General features: G+C 37.0%; 2 protein-coding genes across 5 annotated transcripts in view; both read left to right on the forward strand.

The window, feature by feature from the left end:
* The window catches only part of LOC111511298 (cGMP-dependent protein kinase, isozyme 1), a 75323-nt gene that overhangs the window by 35159 nt on the left and 18918 nt on the right, over nucleotides 1–21246 (forward strand). For 3 of the 4 annotated variants that reach the window (XM_074181492.1, XM_074181505.1, XM_023167312.2), the window contains exons 3-5: nucleotides 5005–5343; nucleotides 12186–12329; nucleotides 18677–18882. In XM_074181492.1, coding sequence (XP_074037593.1) covers nucleotides 5005–5343; nucleotides 12186–12329; nucleotides 18677–18882 — 689 coding nt within the window. Of the gene's footprint in view, nucleotides 1–965; nucleotides 1120–5004; nucleotides 5344–12185; nucleotides 12330–18676; nucleotides 18883–21246 lie in introns of those variants that run through there. The other variant, XM_023167313.2, reaches the window with a different exon arrangement.
* On the forward strand, nucleotides 7483–9016 carry LOC141487467 (uncharacterized). The gene is made up of 2 exons (XM_074186553.1): nucleotides 7483–7534; nucleotides 7852–9016. The coding sequence occupies exons 1-2, from the start codon at nucleotides 7483–7485 to the stop codon at nucleotides 8529–8531; spliced, it is 732 nt and encodes a 243-aa protein (XP_074042654.1). The 3' UTR covers nucleotides 8532–9016.

Genomic DNA, 21246 nt, shown 5'->3' on the forward strand with positions numbered 1-21246 from the left:
TGCTTTAGCTTCAATTATTCGAGCATCAAAATTTTAAAACGAGACAATTGTGCTGATATCAGCAAAATATTGTATTTCTTCGTTTTTTTCCCAACAGATCGTTGATGTATACTAGAAAAAGAAATGGATCCAATACGGATTCTTGGAGAACACCAGCGTTAACCATAATGGCAAATTTTCGAGTACCATGAAAAGTACTTCATCAAGATCAGAAGTTCCATCCAACTATTTAGAGCCTAAACAAATCATCCTCGGTATCTTTGGAAATATCAAAAAAATTAAAATGTTCCTAGAAATCAACAAAAGGCAGAATATGTTGCAGAGGAAAAGTCCACGGGTATCAATCTGTGTATAACAAATTATCTTTGTAATCAGGATCCGTGAATAAACAAAGCAAAAATATTTCTCGGGAATGTTTATATGTCATTCGATATCATTGTTAGTTGTATGATCTTTATCATTTTCATGCAAGGCTTTGTATCTCTCAATTACTGAAAACTGTTATACAGTACAGCCCTGAAAAATAAGACTGGGCGTTCAAAACGTATTGGAAAGGTCTGCCCCAACCACTATGCTTCCCAGATATCTGGCCAACCGACCACCATCTTTTCAAGCGAACTTTCTTACTGTTAGAACCTTCGCCAAACAGAATCAGGCAAAAACGGCTTACCTCGACTCCATCGAATCCCGAGCAAGTGATTTTCAAGCTGTGTTAATCGATATGTGTTACGTTGGCACTGATTCGAACCGCGCTTATGTCGATTGAATTGAATGGGTATTCATTGAGATATTACAGTGTGAAGTAGACAATCCCAGTCATAAGATAGAAAAAGAACTTTGCTGTTGAAAGGTTCCCATGAAAACTCAACAAAATTCTTTGATCTATCTTTACGCTTTTGCTTGGATCAGATAGCAAAAGTAAAACGCAGTGATAGCATTCAGTAAAGTCGCATAACAAACACAATAAACTTGAGCTCAAGATAAATTTCCAGAGAAGTAAATATCACAGAAGAGTAAACTTCTACTGTCTTATCTCGTACATTCATTCAATGTTGTGCAGTTTTTGTAGACATGAATCCAGCAATTTTTCGGCAGTGTCTGGGACCATGCCTTCGGCAGGTAAATTAATTTTCTGTCTTTGGAAGTAATCACCTCTTGAAGGTGATTACTTGGTGATCGAAACACGTGTCGAGGTGCTAAAATAACGGTTTGGTGTTGGGAAAAATCTTCAGTAATATTCAATGAAGAAGGAGTTCTAAAATGAGTTCACATTCTCTAACGTGAAAGTGGGAGGGATCAATAATCAGTAGATTATTATTATAGTAGATCAATAATCAGGGCAACTATCAGTAGATAGTTGTCCTGAAAATCTAGAGAAGAAAATTGGATTGGATAATTTAGGAAACACTGGCTACATGAATGGCATTTTACAAGTGTTGTTCATGACGAAGAATTTCAAGAACGAAGTTTTAATGATGAATGAGAAAGGAAATGTTTCCTACTTATTCATCAAACTCAAACACCTGTTCATGCAACTGCAGTTTCGTAAGAAGGTATCATCTTTTCCTCCAACCGATTTCCTGGAGTCTTTGAAGTCCACTAGATACTCGTTAGGACAAAAAGAGGATTGTTCCGAATTCTTGGGGTTCTTGTTGAATACTCTTCGTGAGCAAAACAATAGCAAATTCCTGACCGCTCTGGACTGAATGATTCCGTACAGCCCATCTCATCTTGTGTTCGTAAATCTTTTTACTTTGTTTACTTTGTGGTAAATGTTCAAGAAGTACCGAAAACTTATGTGAATTTCTGGAACTTCATCTAGCTTTTCCTAATATGACTAATAACCAGTCCGTGCAAAGCTTATTGTTAAATCATCTGAAAATGGAATTTTTAACAGGTGATGATCGACTGTATTGTCAAACATGCGGCAAACTAACTGACTGTTATAAGGAAACAAGTATACCTGAGGCACCAGTCAATCTAATAATAACACTGATGATTTTCAAATAAGACTCAACCTCTAACGGAAGCAAGAAACTCTTCAGAAGGTTCGAAATAGATGAACATTTCACTCTAGCAGACCACTGTTATAATATTCATGCAGTCATTGTTCACTGTGGTTCTGGCGTTGAATTTGGTCATTAATACGCCTTGGTCAAAGAAGAAACGGACTGGTTTAAGTTTGGCAATAGTCGTGTCACGAAGTGTTCTGGCGAGCACTGAATTTATTGGAGCCTCTGGAGACACCCTACATTTTGTTTTATAAGAGAGAGGACATTGTTAGATCAAGATCTTCAGATGATGTGGTGCTGCAGGTTTTTCCGGGGTTTCCTGCAGCTGAAAAAGCAAATGCGCTACTGGAATCAATGAAGTCGCCCCGGAGCGCCAATTAATTTTTATTGTTGTTTTTATTTTATTGTGATGAAATAAAATATTTTTTTAGTGAGAAATATCTGTTTATATCAGAAATCCACTGACTTTCTTGATTTTTCATCCAGTCATCATCGACTATGAAGAGAAAGATCGTTGAAACCATGGATCATCCAACATTGCCATTCTGCAACAAGACAGAGTTTAAAGATCTATGTGAAAAGTTACTTCTTTTAAAATTGATTGCTTCCTTCCTTTCTTTGGAAGATTCATATGTTTTATGTATCAATTTGGGGTGGTAGAAAGGCAAAAACTTTATTTCTCTAAAATTAGTCACTCCTAAAAATATTACCCTTTCAATTCAAAAATCTGACCTACCTGAAGAGGGTAGAATGAATACTTCAGAAGACTATAGAGGACCAAAAATGATTAAAAGCCATGGCAACAAGGTCTTTCTCTCTCTCTTTCTCTGTATATAAATATCTAGGCACAATAACAGAGCTTCAACTACACTGTTATGAAACCTCGTGAAGAACAAGATTCATTATTTATTGGACCATAATAGAGATAAATACTGGGCTAGTCTGGAGCAAATAATTGTGAAACGACGCATGCAGGGAGCCTTGAATACTATTACAATATGTGCTGAGAAAGAAGGGCTCAAAATAGGAGCCTGAGTAGCATTTTTCAAGAGTACCAAGATAGGAGGACCTCTGAAACGTCTTTTGTTTTCAAGGACAAAACACAAGCACTACAGGAAAAGCCTTAAGGTGCTGTCAGAGCGATGCCTGTGCAAAAGTAGAGATTCGCCTTGGATTTGAATCGCTGGAGACTGAATACATTTGGGAAAACATTCTCAGGAAGTTCATCACACATAAACGCAGTTTTCCAGATGAAAGAGTTCTTAAACAATGAAGTTCAAGGTCTACTGAGTTAAACCTCAAAAGGAAGAGCAGCCACAGTCCGTCGCGTATTTCTGATAAGTACCCCTCTTGGTGGAATCAAATGTGCCAAGTCACTTGAACACCTCCCATGAAAGTATCTATAGAACAGAGACAAATCTCCAACGTTTCTTCGATGTTCCAGGCTACCAAGATTGCACTTGATGTTAGTGTCTCCAATCAGGTGGTTGGCTTTTTTCTGAATGGAACCCAGCAACTTCAGGGTATCTCTGGGGCAGAGCTCCATACATGAAGGTCTGATCCGAGTTTTATAGAGCATCAAAAGTTGCTGAGGTCTGTACAGTTTTCTGGTTCGGAACAGTGTTCCAAGCTTTTGAAAAGCAGCCTTTGCAATTCCAAAGACATGATTGTGCCAAGACAAATTGGGTCCATTTTAACCCCCAACAAACTTACCAAAGCAGAAAGGGGAATTGTCTGACCTGACATTAGCATATCCGGTTCGAAGACATGCTGAAGAGATACAATTATTTCGAAAGACGTTCAATATTAGGAAGTCACAGAAGAACCAACATTCAGCTTGAGTTAAGAAAAGGAACCATACCATGAAAATATAAGGGCTAAAACCAGACATGATGTATTGACTTCAGACAGTGGTGATCAAACCCATTATAATATATGCATTTTTGGCTTGTTGATGAAAGGTTACATAAACGACATATTCTCTTGTATATCATATCGTCTAGTATCCAGAAACAACATGCTATGGCGAATAGAGCCCCACAAAGTCAACAGTTTCATAATAGCAGTTCCTCCAAGAAGCAAGGTGTATCTGCGGAGTCCAGCTGGGCCACAAGAGAAGCTAACAACATTTCTATAACTAAATATGAAAAGAATTTCAGGTAAGGCGTTTGAGGACGTCACAGAAGAACATTCAGCTCGAATGAAAAAAGAGACCATCTCACGAAAAAAAAATAAGGGCTGAAACCAGACATGATGTATTGACTTCATACAATGGTTATCAAATAATGGTGATCATTATAACATATGCATCTTTGGCTTGTTGTAAACGACATGATCTTACAAAGTTTGCAGACTACCTTGTTCGAGAATAACGAGTGCAAGGCAAAGGCAAGGGAAAGGCAAGAGTTGGCCAACTGAGATTGGGAAATTCACCAAGCTTCAAGGAGTTGTGTACCCGGTGAATCGTCGTAAACCAAACATTGGACAGGAACTGTATTGTGTTCACTTTGTCGATTCACATATGTCTTTCAGGCTATCCCAGATCACGATATTTTATCGTTACTGACATCCAGTTGCTTCCGATTGAATACTTTCCATCAAATAGATTTTACTGAAGATCTAGTAACAAGTGGTTCCTTCAGGGATCTGTTACGGGTCCTTCCTCGTAGTCCTTTCCATGTTAGTTTTGGTAATCGAAAAGAGTAGTACTCTATTTATTCTCAAGAGATCTCAACATCATGAGCAGCTACGACTTGAAAAGGAATAAACCTGAAAAATATGATAAAACTGACCAATTCTTAAGAGAGATATATCTATTAACATTTTTGTGTGTTCTGAATTTGATATGTTTGAACTGCACTGCCACCGAACATTTTTTATATGATAAAACCTTTCATCAAAAAAAGGGTGTGCCATCAATATATTCGAAGTCTGAAAGGATATTGCAATTGTCCTCATCGTGCTCCAATCAATAATTTCCCATTTACCGCAGGTAGAACTTCCCGCAGATTGCGAAAAGTACGGTCCATCACCGAACAAATTATCTCTAACCCTGTACCCGGAACTGAAGAGTAAGCTGGAGTACCACAAGTACACCGCCCTCTCCTACGAGTCCCACCACCACCAGGTAAACGAAGAGGAGGCGCAAAAGTTCCTTCAAGACTTCGGCATCATTAACTCGATGGGTAACGGGCTGACGGCCCCGCGGAAAACTTCTAGAAGTTCCGTCGACGGGCCGACCATCCAGAGGATTCAGAGGAACTCCAAGAATTTAGGGGAGGCGAGGAGGAAGAGTTCCATAGAGCCTGAGGACTATGAATATCTGAAGCAGGTAAGGTTGAGTTTCAGTGAATGGATGAATGTTCTATACTAACAGAGTTAGTTTGCCATTGTTTTCCACTAGTTTTTCTGATTGAACCCAGTTTCAAGAATGAAACGAAATAATAGTGGTGTTCTCAGGTCCAATTCTTTAGATTCTCTCTGGTTGCTTTTTTTTAGATCGAATTGACTTCTCTTGTACAGAGTGGGGCAAATTGACCACTTTTGGAGGGAAACTCCTGTTTTCAAACCAGGCAGATGAAAACTGATGGCTGTGCCTGAGGAGTCTCTATCTGTAGGATAGGGAGGGTAAGTGTGAGCCCACAGCACTGAAGCCACATGTAACTCATTGTACATCCTCCCGAAGAGTTGTCCTCCAAGTTCATCGTACATCCTGTCCTTTCCAGGAAGGTGAACAGGTCACTGAGAGACATCTCCTTTATATCGTCAGGTGTAGAGAGTATCATCTTCCTGTTCACACATCCTACATAGAAGTGTGTCCACTAGCCCCATATTATGGCCCACTAGTCCCACTACTATTAAGCGTAGATATTTCGCCAGATATTTCTTCGGCGCCAGCTTCCCAGGGTCGCCCAAGTTGGTCCTGGCAAAATTACATCCTCTGATTCCATCCTTTTAGGGATTGAGCATTTGGCTAGTTCTGCAATTGTCGAAGTCATCAGACCGTAGGTGCCACTGGGACCTAAAATTCTTAGTCCAGCTACTTCATTGGCTAAAGAGTCGGCAATGCGATTACTTTCACTCATGTCGTGCCCTTTAACCCACCTGAGGATAATGTTATTATCCACCGAGGCTTTGGCTAAATCTTGGTGACACTCTAGTACTAGCCCTGAGGTTATACGTTGTCTGTTCAAAGCTAATAGTGCTTGTCTGCTGTCAGTGCATATTGTTATGTTTTTTGGCCTCGGCGCCGCAAATGCGCTTACGCCTTGGCATTTTTGTTGCGTCACGAGGTGATCTGCTATGTTCAGCCTCATTCTGAGCGGTAGATTGGGGTGGACATTTCTGTTCATCCCCAGCCACCGCCATAGATTGAGGTGAGCATTTCTGCCCAGCCTCGGAATTGGTTGTTTTTTTTTCAATTTATTGTATTCATGTGTGTTTCCACAAGTAGCAAGGGAACAGTTGGTCACCTCTGGCAGAGCCAATCATTACCAGAGGTTTCGCCTGGTTCCCCAAGGGGATCGTTCGTATCCGCCCTGCAGCCATTCAGCTGTCGACACGATTCATTGCTTGGGTAGGCTTGTCTACGGTGGCCATGTTTCGCAGTGGCTTTTGGGGAGTTTCAGTTCCCATCACCCTACTCATTTCTGCCACTGACCAGGAGTCCGGCGATCCCGTCCGTAAGGCCACATTGGCCCCCAATCCCCTGGCCGTTCCCCTACCCGCCACCTGGGGATGCGCCCGATAGATAGCCCAACCCATGGGGTGCTTGAGGATTAAATTGAATAACAAACTCAATGGTGAAAGCCGCACATTGGTTTCTATAATCGTTTCTGAGTTACAGCATATTTTTCGAAAATGTGCATTTTCGAAAAGTTGCTGTAAATTTTTTCCTGTCAAAAATTCCTTGTTTCTATGGAAACATTTTCAGAACACTTTTTTACGTAGAATTTAATGGTGTGAAAACTTATTTTTTCAAATGAGACATCACTAGTTATTGATGGAAAACTATGTTTTAATGAGACACCCTGTATATTCCTGCATATTTCACCAGAGCTTAAAATTACCTTTCCAAAAATTAGGCTCATTTGATGTTTTGCTAGAGTCATCCTATAAATACAGAGCTTTTGGTTCTTCATCTAGACTTTGAAACACACACTTTGATCAAGTAGGCTTTGGAGGACGCGGCGATAAAACAGAAAGAAATTGTTCAGTAGTAGCTACCGAATGCTGAGAAATCTTTCCACAGCAGTAATTAAAATGCAGAATTTCAATAAAACTGATAACAATTTATACTATAGTTACTACTAATAGATGAAACTTAAACAATAATAATAGTAGATCACCAAAGCCGGTTCTGTGACACCAGCCAATGAGCGCGTAGCAATTTGTCACATTACCAGTTTATTCGGTTGGTTACACAATCAGCGTAACCGCCACATACTTGACAAACTGCGCTTCGCGCAGTATGGCTTGGTTCGCCGTACTATGTATCAGTTTCGCTAAGCGTAGTTGGTCAAGTATGTGGCGGTCACGCCGAAAGCGTAACCAACCGAACAAACTGGTCATGTGACAAATTGCTAAGCTCTCATTGGCTGGTGTCACAGAACCGGCTTTGGTAATCTACTAAGAATAATGATAAAGAACGAACAATTGAATATATTTCTCCAGAGAAAGTGTTCGAATTGTCTACCAGCTTATCCTACAAACAGACGACATCTTTTCTGAACGGTTTTTGCCGAATTAATTAGTACAGTAGAAGAGAGAAAATCAAAACTTTGCATCACTGCCCCTTTTGTATTCCAGGCAGAAGTAGCGGCCATCTAACACTGTATAGGGGAAATAAACAGCCAGAAGGTCACAAATAAAGCCATTGCCATTTTCTCCGACAGCCAGGCAACATTCAACGCGCTCAGCTCATTTCAAGTCTTTTCCAGACTGGTGGGAATCTATCTGAGCGCTCTCAAGGAGGTCAGTACCCAAAATAGGGTCACTCTAGCTTTTGTACCCGGACATGAGGGTCACAAGGGCAATGAGGAGGCCGATGTTCTGGCCCGTAAAGGCGCATCCAAGGCTATGATTTTCCCAGAACCCTTCTGCGGGGTAGCGAAAGCATGTATAAATTCATGGATGCTAGCCGAATCGATATATTGGTGGAATAAGCTCCCAGGAATGAGGCAGGCGAAAGAGTTCATAAAGAAACCATCGCCCAGATTCACGGAAGACCTTCTAAACCACAACCGTGAGGCTGTAAGGGTATTGGTGGGTCTACTAACGGAGCATAGCCGAGTCAGGAAACATATGAGCAACATGGGTACGACAGAATCAGCCCAATGCAGGTTATGTCAAGAAGAGGAAGAAACCGCACTGCAAGTACTCTGTGAATGCGAAGCGATAGCAAGGCTGAGACACGCAAGTTGCGGGGAAGAGAAACCAGAGGCTGCCAGCTATATGAAGGTGTCTGTGTCAAGGCTATGGAGTCTCATCAAAGAGATCAAGCTAGACAATGAGCTCTAACAACAAGGAGCATCAGAATAGATCTGAAAAGATCGCAGTGAATCAGATCATGGGCTGCTGCTTCCAATTCGTATTTAGAATTAGTCGGCAATTTAAAAATGAGATCTTTCAACCTTCCCCAGAGATACAAGTCCACAGTTGTTAGGTCCGTTGACCTGGCGGGCTAACGGTTGGTTGGCTATCCAGTTATTACCAAAATTTGCAGCCAAAAATTAGTGACAACTGCAGTGTCATGAGGCAAAGCCTCGTCTTGTTGTAAATGTATTTTTCTGAACTCCATCAGTGGCAAATCATCACCATGAGGTTCAATATTTTGCCTTAAAATCTATTAATACTTCTGAGATGTCAGAGTGACTTTATAAATGAATGGGCCGATAATTCTACCCCTGAAAACATCTGCCCACACTCTAAATCCAAATCTCCCTTGTCGTCTCTGCTCCACATTAGAATGAGGATTTTGTTGTGGCCAAGTATAATAATTGAAGCGGTTGCTCACATAAGCTTTGTCTGTCCAAATATAATTTAACAACTTTCCAGGAACCACTGGCAACAAGCCATGCAGCGTTCAGAATCTCCTGGTCTGAGTTGATGAACTTTTCTGAATTGTTTTTTCAAATTCCTCCTAACGTTAGTTCTTGGTGGGCCTGATAATATTCTCAAATTTTGCGTTGACGTTTTGGGATTACTTATTTTCAACAGCTCCTAAAACGACTACTTCTTCCAACTCCTCATTCCTATTTGATTCATGCTGTAATACAAAAACAATTTGCGGTTTCCATCATCAAATTTGTCATAAAAGCCATCAGTTTCCGTCTATCTAGTTTGAAAACAGGAGTTTCCCTTCAAAAGTGTCCAATTTGGCACAGTCTCTTCTAGTCTCATGGCTTACTCTGTCTAATATTCATCCTTTCAGTACTTGGTGCGCCTTTTATCGAAAATCCTTCTTTATATAGACCAGTTTCGTGTTGAATTTACTTTCATCGATGTATCGATCGGAAAATGTATTAATTCCTCTCTTCCTAAATCAAAGGAGATCAACTAAAAGTACTGCTGTACTCATCTATTGATTTCATACAGGGTGTAACTAAATAAGTGTAGAACATTCAAGGAGGTGATTCCTCATCGAAAAAAAGATAAGATCTTTCATATAAATGAATTTCATTGGAGCATCCCTTGTTAAGATACAGCCCCTTAAAGAAGGTACATAAAATTTGTATGACAATTTTTTTCACAAGCACTAAAGAAGTTACAATATTGAAATTGACCTGACGTTTTGTACTACCAAAAAGACACTCAGCCAGAAATTTATTTGGTTTACACCATGGTTGTAAGGGGTGGAAAACGCAACCCCTAATAATAATTTCCAATGTAAAGTTTTGTCTTATTATTTGCTTACCATTTAAAAATTTATTTCCGATAGCCTGTTTCATTCTAAACAAAAAATGTCTCTTGGGTTTTTGCCCAAAATAAACTAGTTTGCAGCAAAAAATTATTTTAGGAACAACTTCAGAGATACATCGTCATAAATGCGAAAATACGAAAGTAATTTATCTAGTAGGTCGCTATTAGCGACAGTGACAATTAAATTGGTAAGACGCTGTCAGTTTGTGAATTTTCGAAGTTGAATTAATACTAATTGTATGTTGTTGTTCTGTTCTTAATTTGTTACTTTAATAATTCACTTGTTATTAAAACTGCATACAGAAATGAGGAAATGGCTGATATGCATTACGTTTACGGTCTGTCGCAGGGGAATGGGTTAAAAGCTTGTAGAAGATATGCTGAAATGTATCCTCAACGATAGCATCCATCACATAGAATATTTGTTCGACTTCATCAACGATTAGGAGAAGATGGTTCATTCGACAAAAGAACGCAGGATTGTGGTCGCCATCGAGAAGTACGAACACCACAGCTTGAGGAAGCAGTATTCAATTTGATTAAGGAACAACCTACTACTAGTACTAGAAAGATTGCTTTCCAGCTAAATAGTGATCATATGATGGTATTTCGAATTTTAAAGGAACAACTCTTATACCCTTACCATCTGCAACGAGTACAGGCACTGTCACCGCGAGACTTTCCGAACCGTCTTGAATTTTGCAATTGGATGCTGGAAATTATTTGTAGAAATTGTGACTTTTTAAAAACGATAGAATTAACAGACGGGACAAGATTATTAATTTTCATAATTACCACATATGGGCTGATGAAAACCCTCACGCTATTGTCGAAACTAAGCATCAAGAACAGTTTTCTCTTAACGTGTGGCTCGAAGTTATTGAGGATGATTTAATTGGGCCTCATTTTCTGCCTCCTCGATTAAAATGGTTACGCATACGTTCAATTTTTAAGAGAAGTGCATCCAGTACTACTGGAGAAAGTTCCTTTGGGCGTCAGAAGGGATATGTTTTCTATGCATGATGGGGCTCCCGCCTATTTTAGTCAAATAACACATCAGCATTCAACTGAAACATATGCAAATCAGTGGACAGGTCGAGGAGGACCACAGAACTGGCCCGCTCGATTCCCGGGTCTCAATCCTCTCGATTTCTCTATTTGGGGCCTTTTAAAGCATTTGGTTTATCGTACTCCTGTTCGCGATGTAGATGACTTAAGAACCGCATCATCGGTGCGTGCAGCGTAATCACAGATACTTCAGGAATATTTGAGGGAATACGTGGCTCAATGCGCCTACGTCTAGATGCATGTGTAATGTCTGAAGGTAGACATATTGAACATTTACTATAATTTTTACATGTTGTGTGTTTTGTTATTAATAAATTAGTTTTGTTTATTACCCTTTAATCGTTTAATGCAGGTACTAACTACAAAATAACAATAAATCCAGTTCGCATTTATGACGATGTATCTCTGTAGTTGTTCGTGAAATTATTTTTTGCTCCGAACTGGTTTATTTTGGGCAAAAAACTCAAGAGACACGAGACATTTTTTGTTTAGAATGAAACAGGCTATCGGAAATACATTTTTAAATGGTAAACAAATAAAAAGACAAACAGTTACATTGGAAATAATTTTATGGGTTGCGTTTTCCACCTCTCACAATCATGGGGTAAACCACATAAATGACTGGCTAAGTGTCTTTTTGGTAGTACAAAACGTCAGGTTAATTTCAATATTGTAACTTTTTCAGTGCTTGTGAAAAAAATTGTTAGACAAATTTTAGGTACCCCCTTAAGGGGCTGTATTTCAACAAGGGATGCTCCAATGAAGTTTCTTTATATGAAAGATCCTATCTTTTTTTCGATGAGGAATCACCTCCTCAAATGTTTTACACTTATTCAGATACACCCTGTATACTCAACTATCTCAGGTAATATAGGGATCATCAGTATCAAGAATTTGAAGGACATTGAAATAAGTTATTACTAAAAGTACTATGCTACTACTATAATTTAGAGAACTTGTGTGTTTTGCAGTATAGACACGCCTGAAGGAGCCATTGTATGGCAAAACACGTGTTGCGTTTCTGTAAAATCGTTCACAATGAAGTATTTTTTGAACACGTGTATGTTTTGTGTATAATAACTTTCCACAAATCACACTATAAACGCATTCGAGTTAATTTCACCTCATTTCTATTTTGAGAACTTTCCCTCAGACCTATTATTCAATGATATTATTGTTCCTTAGGTAGTCGTCAAGTTGAAAAATGAAATAGCGGAAAACGAGGGGAGATATGAAACCATTCAGAGAGAATTGTTTGACACCAAGAAACAATTGAGCAGCAAGGAGACGCAGGTCTTGAGATTACAAAGGGAAGTTCACAAGCTCAAGGTAACGTTGTGTATGCTGATCTGATTGATGTTAACCCACAAAGTTTCGAATTAATAATACGAGGGTTGTGAATATAGTATTTTGTAATATCGTTTAGAATGTGCGTGGGAATTATTTTTTGATGGAATAATGCTTTCCATCTTTTTGGACCTTTTTCATCCAGAGAAATTGAAAACTTCTCACGAAGAAAAATACACTAGCCAACAAATAAGGAAAAAAAATTGCGACTAATATTATAATGGCTATACATGAGAGTTTAAAGCATCCTGATAGCGACTAAAACATCAAAAATTTTCCATCACGTGAAGATTTTGAGTTATGGTTATTTTTATTTTGTACAAAAATTTTCAAAATTATAGGAAAATATAATATCAAAACAAGAGAAAAATTATTTTGAAGATAACAGACTTTGTTTACAATACACATGAAAAACCATTCAAATGAAGACTTTTGTGCATAACCTTTTTGCAAATGTTGACTTTCGTTTATATGTGTCATCATTTTCCCTCATAAGGAACCAACAAGAATCCCCCATCATTGCTGCATCCCATCTGTCTTGGTAACTAAGTTCCATTTTCAGTATGTCTTGGTGGAACCTTTCTCCTTGTTCGTCACTGACAGCACTCAAAAAAAATTCAAATGGTAGTGCAAGAGATGGATTTTGAGACACTGCGACATCCCACTCTGCACTAATTTTCAAGTAGTTCTTCTACATGTGTTTCGTAATTTTCTACTTTCTTGTTCCCTAAAAAATCAGAAACTATTCTTTTGAAAGAACTCAACGCAGCTGATTCAATATTAGTCAATTTTTGATCAAAGTGTTGATCACTTAATAGTTTTCTAATTTATGGTCCAACAAATATACCTTTCTTTGTCTAATGCTTTTCCAAAATTTTTCATTAACCCCAGTTTAATGTGTATTGGAGGTACCAAAACGTTTTTGGGATTAACAAGAGGTATATTCTTCAAATTAGCTTGACCAGGAATATATTTATCTCTCGGAAGCCATTCTTTTACTTGATAATGGCTCTGTTTTGCCCTACTGTTCCAAAGGCAAATAAATCAGCAAAACTTCGTAAATCCGCCCTAAAAACCTAATGATAATCCTATGACTTTTAGGTCACCACCTATTTGCCACTTATACGTATTATAACTTATTGTATTTAGAATAAGTGACATACTTTCGTGTGTTTCCTTCATGGCAACCGCATGTGCAAGAGGAATACAGGGTCTTTTGTTACCATTATGGAGCAGAACGGCTTGCCAGATTTTGAAAAATTTCCTCAATTTAGTGGAAAAGCAAATTTGGAATGTGGTGTTCATTGAATTTTTGTGAAAAATATCATAACTCAAAAATCTTACGTGTTAGGAAATTTTGACTACAATTTTCGCATTTAGGGATCAAAAATTAACAAAGAACTGCCTTGAGTTTGCCTATTGAAGAGGAGAATTTTTTGTTTTTGCAAGCACTTCATAGGTTTTTTCGAATGTTTGCTCATCAATGAAAGAATTTCCTCATTTTATTCAGTGTTTCAGGAGTTTGAAAACTTGTCTGAAATTCAAAAATGTCTTCATAGGTTTAAAAAGGGATTGTTAAGTATTATTACTAGGTAAATACAATTTTTCAACGTATAATAAATTACAGAGAATATAAGAGAAAAGCAGCCTATTTATTAGCAAGCATTTATTAACCTCATAAATCATAGTTATACGAGATACAAATAATACAATTCTTTTATTAGTCCCTATCTTATCGTAAATCACAAGTTAGCGAACATTCAAAACATTTTAATGGAAGTATGGAATAAAAATATATTGATCAACATAACTTTCAAAGGGTTCCTGATATTAAAGTATTCATTATTTTCTGATAACATACAGTTGGACTTCCATTGTCATTGATTTGAAATCCCTGAAAGAATCTGTAAAAAATTAAAAAAAGATAAACTGAAAAATAACAATTTTACTAGGCAAAAAATTGAAATTACAATGAAATAACATACAAGCAACAACCAAAAAAATTAAAAAAAAAAACTATTAACACGAGTTGAAAAATAAAAAACAAGATATATAAATTAAAATGTGAGAAATTCCAAACCAAATTACTTCTCGACGTTTCGATTGTTAGTATCCACAATCGTCTTCGGGTAACAATGTGTTTTTTCACATTAATGGTAATGATGATCCATGCCTGACATGCTCATCAGCAAGTAATAAAAACTAACTATACTACTACTAGGACTATACACATCCGTCTTTCAGGCGGAAGTGTATGCTATCTTGCAGTGTGCAAGGCTTATTTAATTGAGACCTCAAAGAAATGAGCGGATCAATAATAATAATAATAATAATAATTTATTTAGCCACTGAGGTACAATATGTACATATGGTATGTCAACAGGTAATATTTATACTAAACATATACATTTAAAATATAGCAAGTAAGTAAGATATAAAGTTTAAAATCTCAATGAGAGTTTGTTAGTATACTAAACAAAATAAAACTCAGCTGAAGTTGCCATCCAGATACTTATGTACATTATAAAAACATTTTTCAATAAAAAATTCCTTAGTACTTTTATAAAAAATATTGTCTGATTTGGAGTTTTTTAAAAAGTTGGGTAGTTTATTATAAAACGTAATAGCACTATACTGGGAAGAGTTTTTAAATTTAGATGTGGTGTGGGCTGGTATTCTCAATAAGCTACCATGCCGCGTGTTATGATTGTGGGATGATGAATTGGTTGCAAAAGTGGACAGATTTTTTCTAGCAAAATTAACACATTTGAACAGATAAATTGATGGTGCCGATAATAGTTGCATTCCATATTGAAAATCAATCTTACAATACGTTTTTGTGCTACAAATATCCTATTAAAATCTCTACCAGAACCCCAAGACATTATATTGAGTGAAATATGGGAATAAGCCATAGCGAAATAGATTGCCAATAGACCTTGTTGGTCAACACAGTTTTTCATTTGCTTGATCGCAAAATATACTTTATTTAGTTTTTTACAGACACTTTCGATGTGTTGATCCCAACTTAATGTTTCATCCAAAATTGTTCCTAAAAATTTAACTTCGTTTGCTGCATTGATATTGATATTATCGCACTGAGCTAATTCACTTATGGTACCCCTACTTCTATTATAAAATCTCATCGATATCGACTTTGAGGTATTCAGAACTAGACGATTACGATCACACCAGCTTGTGAACTGGTCTATAATCAGTCTAACTCTTGTCAGCAAATCATTTGTAGTAGGTCCAGCGACTGTAATGGTGGTGTCGTCAGCGAACATAGTTAAATAGCAATCACTCATATATTCCGACAGATCATTGACAAAAATTAAAAACAATAGGGGACCAAGAACAGAGCCTTGGGGAACCCCCAATCTAACCTCGCGTTCATTAGACATTGAATTTATTTGCTTTACAATTAGGCTACGACCACTCAAGTAAGACTTAAACCATAGTACTATGTTATTAGGCAAACCAAGCACACTTAATTTGGTCAACACAAAATTAGTTAATACCGTGTCAAATGCTTTTGACAGGTCAAAAAACACACTGATAATAAAATCATTTTTATCAAGTTTTTCATAAATATGATTGAGAAAACAATAGCTAGCTGTTTCAATAGAATTATTTTTCCTAAAACCGTGTTGGCAGTTTGATAGCAGGGTATTACGTTCCAGATAACTGATAATTCTGCTAGCCACTAATTTCTCATATAGTTTGGAAAGTTCACAAAGCAGAGAAATTTGTCTGTAGTTATCTATTTCGTCTCTACTACCTTTTTTAAACAACGGTAAAATTAGAGCTATTTTGAATTCATCAGGAAAATATCCTTGGATGAATGATTGATTGAAAAAATAAGTGAGTGGGTCGATTATAGCATCTATTACGCTCTTAATAGTACTCATAGATAGATCATCAACGCCTGATGACTTTTTATTTTTCATTAATTTTAGGGTATCATGTATCTCACGTTTAGTTATCGGACTGTCTTCGTATGGATAGAGAATATTAAGCTTAGTACTTGTAGTGCAAGGCAGTGATAAGTTTAGTCCAAAGTGATTATTTATGAGAGATTCGGCGGTTTTTGAAAAATGCTCAGCAAATGCTTCAGCTACTTCTAAGGGCTTCCCAATGGTTTTGGATTCAAGTTTCAGGTTGATGTTACTTTCAGCACAGGAAAACCCACGTTTGCCAAGCTGATTGTTTATTATATTCCACGTTTCCCTAGTTTTATTGGTAGCATTACTAATTTTTGCGGAAAAGTAGTCTAATTTACTATGCCTAATGTTTTTTTATGCTTTTTAAGTCTATTTTTATAATTAGACATGCTTAGCAAGTCAATTACTTGAAAACTAGTTAAGACATGAAACATTTCTCTCAAATATTTTGCCTCTTCGACAACATCATTGGTTATCCAACGATTATTTAACTTTTTCGCTTTGACAATTTTCTTTGGACAGGAGATTTTAAAACATCATTTAATAGATTCCAAAAAGTAGGAGAATCCTTTCTTAACTGTGAGATAGGAAAGAGTTGGGAACCATTGTATATTATTCAGTCTCCATCTCATTTCACTGATATTGTTGGGGTGCACTTGACAATATTTTTACAGACAGCAAGAGCACACTAGGGACTCTGACAGACCCGAAGGTGACATCAAAACTGGTCTGGGAATGCCATTAACTTGCAAACAGAAACAAATTAACTTTGTACTGGGTGCTAGGACATTCAGCGCTAGACGCGGATCATCAACTTCGTATATAGGTCCTGAACCAGCTCTGGGGGTACCAAAATCATTGGTACGAAACCAGATTAGGACATGGACCAATAAGAAGCACTCATAGTACTGGACAGAAGTACCTGGCAACAAATGCAGTAGAACCTTCATTAGGGAATCGTCCGAGAAAAGAACCGAAGAACTACTTCAATATAGTAGGGATCGGCTCAAAATAATTACAGGGTTACTAACCGGCCATTGTCCGCTTAGAGGACACCTGAATAAAATGGGGCTGTACAACGGAGATCTCAGCTGCAAATTATGCAACGAAGGGACATAAACAGCTCTACACATCTTATGCGAATGTGAGGCACTGAATCACAGGAGGCAGGCAATATATGGACGTACAAAATTACGCCGAGAAGAATATGACCAACATCCAACACGGAACCTCTACAAACTAGTACAGGGAACGAGACTGATGGAATGGGTGTCATGAGAAGATGGGGGAATAAACGAAATAAGCCCAAGAGGCTGCAGTGTTTTATGGAGACTTGGACTAAATGGACAAGTCAGATAGCTCCCAAAGTACAAAAAAAAACTATACTAATGAAAATTGAAGAACACTTGTATGGGCAGTCCTCTCTATTCTGCTGCAGAAAATGTATAAGAAATCATGGATATTCATAATGATTACACTGAGTACGTACAACTTCTGAAGATATGAGCTTTTGTAATAACAAAAGACTGTCTGCTGATGAGGAAGATGAGAGTAAGATGGGTGTTTTCAGTTACCCGAAATGAGAATCGTATTCGTTTCCTAAATGATTCTTATGTGGGTATGGTGCTGACCCAAATAATTTTGGATGTATTCTTTCGAGTAAAAAGAAACCAAGGAATGGAGAGAGTCCAAAGAAGCATTCCCACTGATGGTAGAAACTGCAATAAAATGTGGCTACTATTTTGTGGGTTTGTAGAACAGTACTATTGCTAATTTATCACTATAAATCACAATAAAGAGAAAAGAGGACGGAGTTGATGAGATTGAATACTCTATCTGCATAGCATTCAATTCCTCATTATTCTAAAGGAGTTTTCCAGAAAATCTTTGATCCTTCTATACCCAAACTTGACCTCTTCATCCAATCAACTGCATCAAATTGTTTTTCTAATGATTTTCAAACAATAAAATGATTCTTTCTCAGTTATGTCAATCCAGACACTCATGTCCTTTCCATGATGATGCTATAAGATGGTATTGCTTATTCTTGATTGAAGATTTTAGTGTTTTTCTTGTTTCACCGGTAGAATCTTCGCCAATCAGGACCAGGCAGAAATGGCCTTCGTCAACTTTATCGATTCACGAGCACCTAATTTTCATGCTGACGAAGTTAAACTTCTGAAACACCCTAATGTCTATTCGTGTCAAACTCACTTGCCAAAAATTCAAGTATAGTGACTAGTTAAAGTAAATCAGAACTCCTCAATAACATAGTCCTAAATTTGAATGTTAAACCAGGTAGTAGTTGGTAATTAATGAATTTTCCTCTCAGTAGTACTTAACCTATCTACCTCTCGAAACTCTATAATATTTTTTTATTTCCAGAGCGTTCTCCAGCAAACAAATGCCAGTAGAGATGTGGAACTATTATCTAGTATCCAGAAACAGCATGCTATGGCGAATAGGGCCCCTCAAAGTCAGCAGTCAAATAATAGCAGTTCCTCCAAGAAGCAAGGTGTATCTGCAGAGTCCAGCGAGGCCACGGGAGAAGCCAACAACATTTCTATAACGAAATATGAAAAGGATTTCAGGTAAGATATTTAAGAGAAAGCGTAGCTTTCTCTGAAGCTATTGATTTCTAACTACTACAACAACATATTTAACAGCGAACTCACCAACTAATGCAGAATTCGTACAAATTGGGCAATGTGAAAATCAAGAGCAGGTGTTTGTAAAAATCGGTCTGTAGATATCCGATTTCCGAAAGTTGTTCAAACATTATTTCGATAAAGTATGAGATAACTGTGAAATTAGGTGAACTACAGGATTTGGTTCTTGGGCCTCTGCTTTTTTTGTCCAAGGAAATGGAAATTCATACTTCTAGGTTATGTCCATTCTGCGATATTTAATGCTGAAGGTCTATGCGGCAACGGTCGAAGTGACACTTTGCTGCGATGCTCAAACTGACTGCTTTTGAACCTGATTGATCCGGCTCGTCATCAATTGTTGATGTTCAAGCTCTCTGTATAATAATTCAAATACAGAAACAGCATTGTTTGATTTCATAGATGAAATTCATTCTTTACTGAAACAAGACTCAATGGCTTGTGGTGTTTTTCTGGACTTGAGTAATGCCTTTGACTGTGTGGACCATTCTGTTTCATTACAAAAGTTGTGTCACCATGGTATCAGGAGTAATGCTTTAGATCTCATGATATCGTATTTTAGCACCAGAAAACAAAAAGTTTGCATTAAATATCAAACAGAAGTTTTTTACTCTGACATAGCTGATATTCATAAAGGTGTTCCACAAAGAATTGTGCTAGGTCCTTTGTTGTTTATCATTTATATAAACGATTTTTTGGAAATTTTTAAAAATACTAGCACCAAACTTGTCAGTTATGCTGATGCTTCCAATTTTATACTTCTTGACTGCCATATGAATTTGAAAAGTGATGTATTGAATGTTGTTTCTGCATCCTCAACATATTTCATTCAAAATAAACTTTTTTTGAATACAGCCAAAACTAATTGTATAGTTTTCAGAACAGTTAATACTTCCATCATTATTCCAAAGTATGTGAACATGGGCCCTGAAAGGTTGAATTTTTCATCATGTACAAACATTTTAGGGGTCTATCTAGATGACAAATTAAACTTTGACATACATATTGAGCATCTTGCAAACTGCAACTGCATTGCAACTGGCTAGCAAATGTTATGCAATTAGAATTTTGAGAAGTCACTTGAATACTGTTGCACTAAAAACAGCATACTATGAAACCGTACATCCTTTCGTCAAACACGGAGTTATGTTCTGGGGTGGAAGCACTAACAGAACGCATTTTCATTATGCAAAAATTTATAATAACGAATATGCTTAACATGAACTTCACAGACTCCTGTCGCGGAATTTTTAAAAGTAATAAATTACTTACTTTATATGGGATCTATATTTATGTTTGTGTTATTTTCGTTTATGACAACAAAGAAAAATTCATTATTCATAAAAACATTCACGAGTACTATACTAGGAACAATTTGAACCTCGTTCTTCCTAAACATAGACTAAGAAATATAGAAAGAGGTCCACCCTATATGGCCATCAAACTATACAATCATTTACCACTGACAATCAGAGAAGAAGACAGACGACATACTTTCAAAATTTTAGTTTTCGATTTGTTATGTAACATGGAATCCTATTCGATGCAAGATTTTTTTATGGCAACTTCATGACAATTCCAGAAAACAGAAAAAGGATAGATATTAGTATTAGCCATCAAAATTTTCATAATCCTAAACAAATATAGACATGATATATGCGAGAGTATATTTTCATTATATTTTGATATCTATATATTTTAGACAAATGCGTTTATATCTGTGACACTTATCTTTTTTTTTTCTCTTTTTTTTCAATATTTAGTTATACTAAAATGTACTCCCATGAATGTATAAACCTGTGATAATATTTTGTTATGTTTTGTTGTATTTTAGTTATATATTTATACCTTACTGACTTAAGTTTTCATATGTTCAATTCGAAAACTTCAATGAAATCTATCAATCAGTATGACCCTGCTATTCACCTGCTTAAACACAAGCCGTAAAGAGTGGATGAAGAACAGTTTTCCAGAGAACATGCTTGCTTGGCAGAATCTGCTCGAGAGAAAATAAAAACAATACTGAAAAAATACTTGTGAACACACAAAAGAAAACTTCTTTGAAAGGACAGTTCGATGAAAGATGTGAAAAACTGCTTCCATAAGCAGGAATCGGCTCAAAATAATCATAGGGATGCTCAATACTCAGAGAATTTCTCACTGGTGCTCTATTTTGAAGACATTTGGCAATGCAGCAAAGAGACAGATAATTCATCTCAATCATGTTTTTGAGAATAAGACAAGCATTCAACCGGTACAAACCATACTGTCACGTATTTATACTGCTCA

Source organism: Leptinotarsa decemlineata, unplaced genomic scaffold (assembly GCF_025532065.1).
Source record: "Leptinotarsa decemlineata unplaced genomic scaffold, Ldec_3_MD MMD2_P_RNA_scaffold_2, whole genome shotgun sequence".
In the NCBI taxonomy this organism is placed as follows: domain Eukaryota; kingdom Metazoa; phylum Arthropoda; class Insecta; order Coleoptera; family Chrysomelidae; genus Leptinotarsa; species Leptinotarsa decemlineata.

What these genes read in the sequence shown, in the direction of transcription:
- LOC141487467 (XM_074186553.1), top strand. Translation starts at nt 7,483, where the DNA reads ATGGCTTGGTTCGCCGTACTATGTATCAGTTTCGCTAAGCGTAGTTGG. An exon ending in CGCTAAGCGTAGTTGGTCAA is followed by an intron (nt 7,535 to 7,851) that starts GTATGTGGCGGT and finishes AACACTGTATAG; the next exon opens with GGGAAATAAACAGCCAGAAG.